This window comes from Poecilia latipinna, unplaced genomic scaffold, assembly GCF_001443285.1.
Source record: "Poecilia latipinna isolate Pla-1442-1.1 unplaced genomic scaffold, P_latipinna-1.0 Scaffold1593, whole genome shotgun sequence".
Classification (NCBI taxonomy): Eukaryota; Metazoa; Chordata; class Actinopteri; order Cyprinodontiformes; family Poeciliidae; genus Poecilia; species Poecilia latipinna.
The window spans coordinates 77,282-90,419 of record NW_015114209.1 but is presented as its reverse complement, the minus strand read 5'-3'; the positions used below and the strand labels follow the sequence as shown (position 1 = coordinate 90,419).

General features: G+C 38.5%; 1 protein-coding gene across 2 annotated transcripts in view; it reads left to right on the top strand.

Annotated features, from left to right (window-relative positions):
- The first annotated feature begins 430 nt into the window (after nucleotides 1-430).
- The window catches only part of LOC106963892 (phosphofurin acidic cluster sorting protein 2-like), a 50,371-nt gene continuing 37,663 nt past the window's right edge, over nucleotides 431-13,138 (top strand). For both annotated transcript variants that reach the window (XM_015059060.1, XM_015059059.1), the window contains exon 1: nucleotides 431-764. In XM_015059060.1, the coding sequence (XP_014914546.1) occupies nucleotides 556-764 (209 nt within the window). In that variant the 5' untranslated portion in view covers nucleotides 431-555. The remainder of the gene's footprint in view (nucleotides 765-13,138) is intronic.

Here is a 13,138-nt window from a genome sequence, read left to right as displayed (position 1 = left end):
TAAGTCAGAATTGTGAGAATTCTCAGAATTCAGAATGTTGAGTTTAGAGATTAAAGTCAGAATTTTGAGGCTTCAATCAAAATGATCAGAATTACGAGATTAAAGTCAGAACTACGAGATTAAAGTCTGAATTCTGAGATTGAAGTCAGATCTGTGAGAATAAAGTAATAAAATAAATTCAGACAATTGTTCTGAGAAATTCTCAGAATTCTGAATTTAAATTGCAAGATTAAAGTCAAAATAGTAAAAATATCACAGTTATAATTTTTTAATCCAATGGCCCACCTCCTCTTCCATTCAAATGTACCTTGAATCAGAATCACCCATATGTTTGCAAGTCTTGCTGAATTGTAAATTAAAGTCCCCCCAACCCCCAACACTGCCCCCTATCAGCGGGGACAAGCCCCGCCCCGCCTATCAACATCCCCAGTCTGTGAAGGGACGCTGGGAGACCGGAGGAATAGGAGCTGGTGGCGGCAGGGCATCAGCGGCTCCCGCGTTCGTCCGACGCTCAACTATAGCTGCTTCCAGGCAGTGGTGGTGGTGGTGGTGGTGATGATGGCGGCGGCTGTGGAGCGAGGAGGCGTTCGGGCTGCTTTCCTGAACCCTGGCAGCAGCAGCGGCGGACCTGCACCGACGATGCCCCCGACCGGAGCGCTGGCCGGGGCTGTGGTCCTCGGCTCTGGATCCAGCAGTATGCCCGTGCCCATGAACCTCTTTGCGACCTGGGAGATTGACCGATCATCTCCAAGCTGCGTTCCGAGGTAACATGTACGCTGCTGTGTTGGAGAAACTTGTCCCACGAATCAGAATATATATATAAAAAATAATGAAGCATTGCTTAATAAAATATAAATTGAAACGAACAACGCCCTCATTTACCGTATTGTGAAGCAGGGGAAGACGAGCTTCTTCACATTCCCACAACAGAGGCTAGCTAGCCCGGGAGCTAATGCTAAAGGTATCTAGCTAACAGCGTTGAAGCTTTTTTCACTCTTCACTACATCTCAGTTTATTTTTATTCTGTTTTGAATGTTACGTGTCAGGTTCTAATTTCCAGCTGTCGAATTAAGTAAAATTATTCCCTAAACAAGTCACAGAAAACCCGAAGTTGTTGGAAACATTCAATGTAAAATTATATTGGGACCGTTATAACAAGCTAACAAAAGTTCAGTTAAAAGAATTTCATCTGCTTCTCGTCTACGCTCAGACCAATTTAAAAGTTTTTTTTTTTTTCTCATGCTGCGTATTCATGTGAGACTGATCGGATTTACGGAATGCATGCCGCCTAATAGCATAACTGTCTATAAATACAGCGACATGGATGCCGAGCAGGCATCCTTTTCATCTTTTAGAGCTGATCCAACTGATCTATGTCCGGAGCTGGCAGGCAGTTCGTAGTCAACACATGTTTTTGCTTTTTGTTCTGTGGCTAGCTGTTTTGATGCAGATATGCATGCTCTTTTAGGTCAGCGTTGTGTGTTGCTTTGTCGGTTATTCTGCTTGCGAATGTCACGGCCCATCCGTTTGGTTTTAATGGTGCTGAATGCAGATACATTCAATACCCCTGCGTTTGCATGGATCGTCAGTGAACAGGCATTGCTGCCACCTGATCAGGAACCCTCTGGGGGGCTGTGGGCACATTAATCAGCTTTGACCTAGATCTGCTTGGTTGGAAGTGGGCTTGCAAAAGGGGAGGGTTTCCTCTGCTATCGATTTGCATGTATGCGTTTGTCTGCTCTTGCTTTTGTTCCTGCATGGGTATGCAAGTTCAAGTGGGATTGTAGCTATTTTCCCACATTTGGAAATATGTGATGAAGGTACATACATAACCCACTCTTAAAAAAATGACAGCATATTTAGTTTACTTTACAAGACAGGATGCAGCTAGAGACACACGAATGAATCAGTCAAAGATCAGAACTGGCTCGCATCATCTAATAGAGAAATCCTGACGAGTCTGCATCAAAATTAAGAAGTGCCACATGCATGTTTTTCAGTTCACTAAAAATCAGATAATTTTGGACTAATTGGGGTAATTTTACAATTTTTCAATTTTCTGTTCGGTTCAAATCTACCAGCTCTATTAAAGATATGGCAGCGCATTTGTGTTTAAACTTAAAAAAAAATCACCTCAAACAAAACTGGCAATTGGTATTAGCTAGGATAAGTCTGAATGGTGCATCCCTTACTTATAGCTATACAACATTTTATGTTTTTGCATACATCAAAATGTCAATTCAATCAGCAATGTATTTAGGTTTTTCTTACAATGTGCCTTCAAATAGAAGTTTATTCAGCTTGATAAAAGGAAAACATTTCTGATTAACCGTCATATGTTAGATTGTTAAATCATTTATTTTCACAATGCAGCAACTTTTATGCACATTTTTATTGGGATTGAATATTAATTTATTAACAGAAGAAACCTCACATTGTGTGAGAGAGAGCAGCAAGTGTTGCACGGATCTGCAGCTAAACAGGAGTGGGTTAATATTTGAAAGAAACCTCAAAATTATTTTACAGTTGTCATTTTAAACCATGTTAAATTTGAGATTAGCACGGTTAGCTTATGATATACTGAAATTGCTGAAGCATTTTGGCAACTGCAACCTGTTGCTTTGTTATGCTGCGTGTACTTATTTTAGAAAAAGGGAGATATTTTTGAGCGTAAGTCATGGCTGCAGAGTGTGGAGAAATTAGGGAAGGAAGGAAATGAGCACATATTGCACTGATTGTCATGACAAGATTTACTAATATTATTGTCAGTTCAAGATGTTCTAATGTAATGCAGCCCTACTCTGAACGGCAAATCAAAAATGAGAAAGTATGAAATCACCCAATTCCAATAATAAGCGCAATTATCTGTGCTTTTCTGGAAGTGCATTCCAAACCCCAATTTTTAAGCATTGTCCCTTCTTTGGATGCGATAACTCAAATTTCGAAGTCAGCAGTTATTACACTAAACGGTGTATTGACTTTAGGGTTCTGCCATCTAATTTATTTCTTTGTTTAAAAGTCGGATGACAGTAGCGTTTCCATTTTAGATTCTGATCCTGGCACTTGTGTGTTTTATTGCACAGTTCTTGCTATTAAATGCTTCACTTTGTGATGATTTCATCATCAGAATTCATAGCAGCAGCAGCTGGTGGTGTTTGTTTGCCACAACACTGGCGCAGTCATGTTCAGGTAGCAGCATTCACAAGGTCAGGAGGCTACATGACGGTGCATTAATAGAACGACTCATACATGCTGCATTGATTTCTCATCTCCCTTCCCCCATGACTTTCTCTGTTGTTTGCAGCTTAGAAAGGGCTGTATTAAAGACAAATGTGTTTGAGCGTGGTAATAGATTATTATTGATGCGCACAGTAAAAGCTCACCACTCAATTGGTGGACAAAGACTGAAAGTAGTTGCGTTTCTCTCTCTTGCATAGGAGTAAATGGTAATATTTAATGAGCCAGAGGATTTATGACACTGTTTATGTGGCTTTTAAAATATTTATTGTAATAGATTTTAGACCTGGTGGCTTTGTGCTTAATTAATTTTCAAAGTAACTTATGCCTTACGCAGATTTAATGCTCTCAGACATGTTTGTATGAACACTTGTGCAGAGAGCCCAACCCGAGGCCTGTTTTGGGGGATTTAGCCTTCGCATTCTTTCAGGGGTTGGGCTATTTCTCTGTGCAGCTGTTTGTTCCTCTGCTGTAGTGAATGTGGGTGTCCTGCCGATGGAATGGTTTCAAATGAAGGCAATAGGGGCTGCTATTGATTTGCTGGGTTTTTTGTTTTGTTTTATTTTTTTCCCTTGTGAGTGTTATATGCTTGAGATCACACACAGCTGTGCATATTTAGTAATTACCAGCTGGTTTTACTATCTAAAACCTGGCAGCTTTATTAAAAGCACTGCTCTACTTTCATGGAGTCTTCTAGCACAGGTTTGTGATTCCTGACAGTTATTCTGCTGACCCCACCCTTGGCACTGGGCCACTTTATGACATCTTTTGTCCGTTGCCTCTCTTTGTAAAATCGAGGTGTGCACTTGTTCTGTGTCTGTGCTCTTGCGCTTAGATTAGCTCGCCGCTGCATCCAACCACATCCATTAATTTGCATGTAAAGTTTTACCTAGAAATGCACTGCTTGATTTCTATCTGTAGTACATCACATCTTGTTGATAATGCAGGATATGATTGGATATGTTTTGTTGCAATTTTATAGTCTGTGAATGAAGTTATCCTTCGTGCTCACATGTCAGCACTTGTTTCTGTGCACACCATGTCAGGCTGTCGGCGTATGGGGGTCAATATGAAAATCTCAACTATTTAACACAATTTCTCAGAGGTTTTGGAAATGCATTCAATTTTTTCACATTTTCCCATGCAAAATGTGTATTTATTATTTAAAGTAGTTTTTTTTTTTTTTTTAGCTTTATATCATGTTACTCCCTCACCAAAAAACGTGCCTGGAATGATGCCTTGATACTTTCATGAATGCCTGAGAAATCCTTGAATCTCCCGTGGCAACCATTCAGGGTACCCAAACACTTGCTCATACAAAGCACCTCCTATTTCCACAAAGCTACATATCGGAGTTGCAGTCTCCAGTCGAGCTTCTGCCGTAGAAAAGCACTTCTACCCTGCACCGTCCTCACTAAGCTCCTTCAGTCTAGCAGCAGCAGCAGCAATAACCAAATAGCTAGTGGAACTTTGAATCTGCTAAGCTTATCAAATGAACTACCTCTCTGCCCAACTCTTCTAAGAATGGTTGATGGAGAAACATTGTTGCCATGACGTGCTGAAGACGGAGTGTCGGAAAGAAGAACTTCTTAAAGAGACAGAGATCAATTTCAAGGCGTCAGATTGTGAAGTCAAATTTGCTTTAAGTTATTCTTGAAGTATACAATATGAACATAGTTACCTCACTGTTCTATAAAATGGCATTATGTGAATCTCTGATTCACAACAGGGTTAAAAAGGTTTCAGATAGTTTCTAACTGGACTGTAAACACATGAGGCTTAGTCGCTATTTTGAAGAATAATATGTACGGTAGCTAAATCTTCAGCACACACCCATCTTCATTCACTATGTAATTGAATGAACGAATTCCACTATAACACATGTTTTAAAGTGGAGATGTTTTCTGCATTGTGGAAGCTCATAGGTAAGGGAAATGTGGCGAGATTTTGTTTAACTTTCATTGAAAAAACAAAGCTTGCCTGTAAAGTTCGACATAGAAAACTGGATTTACTTCACAATTCATTTTTAGTTACATTTCATGTGACAAAAAAACAAACAAAAAAACTCCGGTGACCAAATGCTCCGTCGAAACATTTTTCTTAAGCGAAACCTTAAAAAATCTGAATTGCCAAACTGCAAAAAAAAAAAAAAATCTCATTTGGGGCTTCTTTCTCCAACTGTGCTGATATTTGAGAGGCTTCTGTCTGCTAGATTAGAGTTGTTAAAGCCTTGTCCTGAACAGGCTGCCTGTTGGAACAGTTGGACTTGAATTGTTTTGATTCCAGCACTCCCATGGCTGCCAGACTGCCACCCCCAATCTTATAAATGCCATGTGGTGTTGGTTTTGTTGCTTATTTCTCTTTGGAGGAATTCATGTTTTTCTTTGTCCGCTGATTTTAACACAAAACCTTTTGAGGGGGCGTTGACAAACAAAACATAAAGGACCAACACACATGCCCATGTTTTCCCCTTGGCTTTGAGCTGACTAGTGCTGTAGTCATGCTGCTAACTAATTAAAGAGATCAAGAGAGATGTGGGGTGAGATTTCTAAGAATATTGAGTTTCCATATGACGGTTAAATCCTGTTTGCGTGTTAATGTATACACAAGTGGCTTCACTGAAATGGTTTCCAAGTGAGAAAGCGATTAAAAAGAAAGAATATGACTCCAAGTCTAAGCCTTTCAAAGAAGTGAAGCAATTGTGTTTGTCTCTGCAGAGAGCTCTATTGTTAATGTAGATTGTTAAACATCTTTTCAGATGGGATTTTTATTTGGTACAAAAAGTTCAGGTACAGACTTTTGGCTTCTCCTTCCCCAGTGCTTGCAGTCATAAAAAAAAAAAAAAAAAAAAGCATCTTGTTGTAGATCATTAATACCTGCTTCACATGGCAAAAATGTAAAATTTCAAGTTGGTTTCCAAAACCAGAGAGACCCCACACATAGATGTTAGATGTTAGGTTTGTTCCCACAGTCTTTGGTGTACAGCCACACAACAAAGACGACACACCACACACGGATTGTACTCATGAACAAACACAGTCGACTAAGAAGAAGCAATGGCGATAGTTTATGGACTATTTGTAATGGAGGAAAAAGAGAAAACACAAAAAGCTGGACTTTCTGGTGTGCCATGGCAGTTGTTTAGTCATCTGTGTATTTTGTCTTTTAATTGACTGCATGTTAGTGAGTGTTCCCGATTTGAGACTAAAGCTGAATTCCACGCTGACTAGATCCCCCTTAAACACACCATGGTATTTTTTCAGTCTGGATTCTGAGAGGTGCAGATGATTTAAAGGTACAACCTGGATCTGTCTCCCTTGGTTTGAGCTTTATTTCTAGTAAGCAGAGCTTTGCTTCGTTCTGCCTGTCTGAGTTTCAGCCTCATCGTTTTCTTCTCGCTGACAGTTTTATTTTGATTTCTTTCACTTGCCCCAAATCTGATCTGTGCTGCATTTGTGTGGAAGTGAAATGGACAAACGACAACAAGCAGTCAGAACTGGACTGAAGCAACATAATGTTTTTGTTCTAGGTCACTTACCATGCAGCCATCAGTGGGGCATTATTACATATATGTAGTCAACACAGATTTAACTGTTTGTATGCCACCGCCTACATCATCTATGCCGTTAATCCCCTTCATTTGTGTTTTAAGAATTCCCTTTATGTTTATTATTGGACCAAAGATTAAACATTGATGTAAGATTACATAAAATTAGTCCTACACATTTGTTTCAAGGCATGGATATTGTTTGTCTTAGCATCAGAGCTGCAGTAATCTGATTTCATAACAGGAAAAGAGAAGCTAGTAATCTGATGCTGGACACACAGATGCTGTCTGCTTAATCCGCTGTTTTCTTGTGGACTCATGAAGAAGTCCTCGTCAGCCACCTCCAGTGCCCTTCAGGACAATGACTCTGCACCATCAGTCCTCCGTCACTCATGTTTCTCGTCTTTTCGTTGCTCCATTTTTAACACCTAAAGCACTACCAGCAGAAGTAAAAACCACAAAATATTTGACTAAATAAAATATTGTGAAAATATTTGATACATTTTGACTAAGATGTATATATTTATTCCTTGTTTGTGCACATAAGCTTGGCCGATAAGGCCGATTCTGATTATTCTGGACACCAGCATTCTGACTTGTCTATGGCAAATTGACTTTAAAGACTTATACAATCTATTTAAATAGATTAATATTTTAGTATGACAGTCTACTCTATTCCTTATATGTGCTAAATATTAGCTTAGCTTCTTAAAAATATTCTTCAATAGATTAAAAAGATAACTTCTTCTGTCTGGCAAATAAATAAATCTAATAATCTTGTTACCATAACTAAAAGTTTCACTTGTTGGCTCTAAATTTTCTACTATTGGTTCTTTGTATATGCTTGTATTAGATTCTCACCACATGATGAGCTAAAAGGCAACATGGTTGCATGGTATTTTCACCAAGATTTAACGTGTTTATTTTTTTAAAACAGAAAAAGCTAAAAAAATATATATATATATTTAGGCTACTGATATGGTTTAACATATTTATTAATGATATATGACAGAAGGATGGATATTCTGAGGTTAATACATGGACTCAAGCAAAAAGAAAATACCCTAATTGAACAGAATTTTGTCAGTTCTCTAACACAGATGTAACAAACTAGCTGGTTGTGCATAGCAACAGGTGAAGCAGTTCTGCTTTAACCCATTTTCTAAAAAAAAAAAAAAAACCCTAGCAACCTCCAGTCTCTAAAGTTATCTCACAAAAGTTCTTTATAGTGGAGGAACATTACGGCACAAATCTTTTTACAACCTTGGTTAACTTTATTACTAGAAACCAGCCAATGCCTTGTTGGTACACAAACAACCTAAAGTTGATGAGAAGTTATTAGGTGAAGGTGGAGAGAACTTGTCTGACGTTTGATTGACTTACTTGTTGAGGATATAAATTTCCATTAAAGAAAAAAAAAATGCATACAGTCAGTTGTGGGACTTTTAGTTGATTCTCTACTAAAGTTTATAGCAAATATATTTTAAAAATGACCTAGTTATCTAAAGGACACCATGCTCTTAAAAATGTTGCAAATTTATTTGAAATGTTTACAAGACTAAATTAACAATAAAAATCTATTTGCCTCAGGCTTTTCTGCAGAAGGGGGGGAAAAAAAACCTCTGCTTTTGATGCTTGAATTGTTGTAGAGTCTGGAGTGTATGTGTTGATGTGGTGTGTGTGCAAACTTAGAGCTGACGCAGAGTTGTAGACGATGCCTGCAGGCTCCCATGGAGCTGATGAAATAGAACAGGGTTTTTGCAGTAGGTGACAGATTCTTTATTCATCTTTGCACTGAAAAACTGTAAAAAACAACAAGCTCTTCCCTGAAGGCCTAATGGAAACTGCTACGAATAAACAAGCCCCCAACCTGAAAAATTCTCCTTTAATATTTTCAGAGATTATGTTTATCAACAGTATAAATCCAATAATAGCATTTTAACATCTCTATCAGTACCATAATATAGAAAATATCTGAGAAATTAATTTCGTCAGAAATTCGAAAAATATTACAAATAGGTTTAAAATTGTATAAATATCTCAAATGTGATTCTAAATATCTGTCCTAAACATTAACATTTTTCATTAAGCATATATTAGTACTTCCTTTTTCCCCTCCTTGTTCCAACGTGCTGTTCACACACACTCTTAACAGTCGACCAATCGACACTCAAGCCCCCTTCTTCTCGCCTACTCCCACTCCCTGAAATGTGTCAAAAATCTCTTGGTTTCCTTCCCTGCTTTCCCGAAGAAGCAGGAATTTCCTTGGGAAACATTTTTGCATTCCTGGGAACTCGAGATCCGGCTGTGCAGCCGAAGAGCGAGCCACTTCAGGTTTTGTCGTCTTTTTACTGTTTGTCAGCCAACAACAAACTCTCAGGAAAGGGTTGCCAGAACTGCTGAAAAGTTCTGCTGACCTGGCTCAGAGCTTTTTCATGCCTTGAATGTGGATGTTTAATTCCACACAGGGGAAGATGTGTTTGTCCTCTCTTCCTCCCCCGGTTTGGACCTCTGAATCGGGGGGGAGGGAGGAGGGCCAGATTTACATGAGGGCGGATCCTGGGGTCCCAGTTGAAAAGAGATCTGAATTTCTAAACAAGCGAGTGAGACAAATGCACCGTCTTCTGACACGGGGGAAGATCCTGTCAGAATGAAAACAATGGGAAATGTGTTTCTACTTGATTTTTCTTAGAAAAAAAAAAAGATAAGATCTTTTTCACTTGTCACAGAAACAGAGTTCTTGTTCAACAATCTAATTATGCGTTGCTGTATTTACTCATCTGTTGTCATATTTGAGATGGCTGCAGTCATGCTTATTCTGCTTTCTGAAGTGCTTCCTATGATTTAAAATGCAGACAATATTATGATGTTCAGAATTTTAAGACAATTTTAGTAACATTACTGAAGATACCAGATACAAAGGCAGTCAAAGATTCCCAGCACTGGGCTCTTTGCTCTTTCTTTCTGCCCATTCCCTGTCCTAAATACAGCAAATAAAGGCCACAAATAACCTGTGGGGAAAAAAAATCTTCTGGCATTTGGCAAATAAAAATTATTTTGGTTACCCTAACGAATCTAAAACAAGAACAGATTAGTCTGATTAATTATCAAATGGTGAGGGGGAGAAAAAAAAAAACAAACAAACTCCAGCACACTCTGGGATTTGTCTGTTTAGTTTGGGACATAACAGCCTTTAGAGGGGTCATTTTTTTAAATAGCTTTAAGCTCGATGCCCTCCCCACTTTGTCTAATCACAGATTAAGTTCTCTGAACTGTCTGGAGCCCTGTTTCGTCTCCGTAGCGCCTCACCACCACTGCATTCACCTCCCCCCCCTTCCGTGTTTTAAAATAATAAAACAATGGGATATTTGCTTCATAGATTAAAACCTAAGACTTAGTCAAAAATGATTATGAAATCCACCGGATTTAGCTGACACCATTGGAGATATTGGGGGCCGGTATGCTAAGGTTGAACTTTTTTTTCTGCATGGATTGAGAGAAAAGCTAGAAATCTCTGGAGAACTTAGAGGCTTTATACACCCAGTCCATTAGTCATTTGGAAACGTCGGGCCTGGGGAGGTGAACTGGACCGCATACTCAGCAGGCTGGTTCGGGCTGCTATTGTTCATTCTAAGTGACACTGATACAGGAGGATTATATGCAGCAACTGTTTTATCATTGTTGTTGAGTAATGTGAAGAAGTGATTCGTTTCACTGAGTAAATTTTGTCTTGGAAGAGATAAGTCTTATAAAGGTACGAAGGCTTAATTAAGGCATTTGTAAGAGATGCTTACCCCAGGTCTCCAAGGCCGTTTTTCTTTCTGAAATAGCTTCTCTACATAGCAGTGCATAGTTTTGGAGTTAAAGAACATTCAGGCATCACATGTCAGCATGAAATAATAAAACTCTGTTGATATTTCAGCCTAAATGCCAGAAATGGTTTCAGTGTAGATCCAACCAAAAGAAAACCACAGATCTTTTTTTTTTTTTTTTTTTTTTTTTTTAGTTTGGGGGGGGGGGGGGCTCTTTGTGTCTGACTCAGTTTAACATCAAATCAAATGAGTTTTGTCATTTGACTGTTAAACAAAAGCACCCAACAGAAAAAGATCCTTTCACTATCCTCTGGTCTTTTGTCTGCTGTATTGCCAATGGAGTCAAAGCGTTCTCTAGCACTGCTCTGCTGGATGTTGTGATGCTGCTGGTAGGGAGTGATCTTTGAGTTTGCAGGCTTTGCTGGACCCGTTTCTCACTCCCAGTGGTGTTCTTTGACCACCATCAGGAATTTGAATTGGATTGGATTGAAGCAGAGCAGAATTTGTCTGCTCTGACTTGCTAGTGGCTGTGAATGTCTAGATATGTCAAAATGGGGAAGATTCAAAGAACAGCAGCAACTGACAAAAATAATCCGTTGGACCATGTTGTTTTTTTAATGGCCTTTTCTTTTTTTGATTTACTATGCTTTCAACATAATAAACTCTGCAGGGGTTTTTTTCATTTTGCATATGCATGTCGCATATAGAGTAGTCTGTTTGTAGTCGATGGTTATCTCTTCTCAAACTGTACGGTGGGTGAAGTGTCTGCTTCTGTGATAAATTAACCGTGTTAGAGAAGTTTTTCAAAGGTTGAGGGCGTTCTACAGTGTTGGAGTACTTTGAGTTAGTGACAGAAAAACCAGAGCCACCTCAAGTTTTTTTTCCCCATGCAGCTGAAAGCACTATTAAGTTAGACATGTAGTCTATCAATTGCATAAATATTTTAGTAAACTCTTAAGACTGGAATTTGGACTGATGTTTGATTAATTAATGTGGTGACTGCATGTAAATGGGCTGAATTTATAAAGCACTTTTCCAGTCATATTGACCACTCAAAGCGCTTTACACTAGAGACATATTTACACACCGATATACAGACTGGTTGGCAACTTAGGGATAAGTGCCTTGCCCAGGGGCACATGGACATGTAACAGGAAGATGCTGAAATTGAACCTACAACATTCTGATTGCAAGACGACAACTACTCCACCTACAGTCGCCTTAATTTAGGCATCATAACTACTATATAAATGTCACTTCTGCCTATTTTTAAACCATAATATTTCTACATTTGGCTCCTTTAAAAGATACAAACCTGAATAAAATTGCCTTTAATTCTTTTGAGAAAAATTTGTTTAGTTTAATTGTTAGTTGAAAAATTAGTTAATTAAATGGCAACTGTTAATCATATTTTAAACTAGGTCTGTTTTTTTTTAAAACAAACATTAAAGCATCTCTTTGTCTTGACTTATTAATGTTTTGGAAGGCAAAGTGTTTTCCACCACGCATCAAGTAAAAATTCAGTACAGTATCATCAACGAAAGATTATTTTTCACTCTGCTCATATTTCATAAGGTGATATGTGTTTTTCTACATTTGCAAGGTGCCAACAGGGGACCACATCAACCCCCCATATAAACAGTTTAATTTATCAAGAATAAATCTTCTCTGAAGAGGTTTGCATGTATTTGATCAGTTAATTTGACACAGATTGTTTTAAATGAAGCTTTGCTCTTGATACAGACAGAGGGACATTCTAGTGAGACAGACCATCCACCATAATAGGATTTTACAGCTCAGTCATAACATTGTCAGAGACAGTTACATTTACAGGATGTACCTTTATCTGTAAATCTGGTGGCTTAGGCACAATGTGAATTCAAGAAATACATGCACCAAATAATAGAGGGCCTAACGTTACTGAGGATCAACTGTATGTAAGGTTGCACAGACAAAGCATGTCATATTTTCTGCCTTGTCTATGTTTTTGACTGTGGTGTCCTGTGGCTGATCTGGTATTCTGTGTCCATCACAAACACAAACCTGCTGACTTTGTCGGTTTAAGGATAGAAAACAGACAAAAGAGATGTCAGCCACAGCAGTATCAGCAACAAAAGATAAAATTCATTCCACTGAGTTCCTGAAAATTACTGTCAAATCCATAGAGGTTGTGAATGCACAATGGGTTTGTATTTTCTGTTAAGCTGTTGCTAATGAGAGGACTTACAGACTGACTTATGACGATAAAATAGTGTTTTATCTACAAGTTTACCATTCTCTATTTCCTATTTTTTGCTATCAGGTTCTAGCAGAGCCTGTGATTCACACGTCACTATTGGTAATCCTTTTGAAAGTGTGAGAGAAGCTCTAGTTTGAATCAAATGGGAATATAATCTGGCACTAAGCTGTAAAACGCAGTACCATGTAAAGTTACATAAAATATGGCATTAATCCCAACAACAGTCGGATTGTACCATGGCTGGGCTCCTGACTACACTAATACTATATTATGGAGTATTACAACAGTTATAGGCACAGCTCT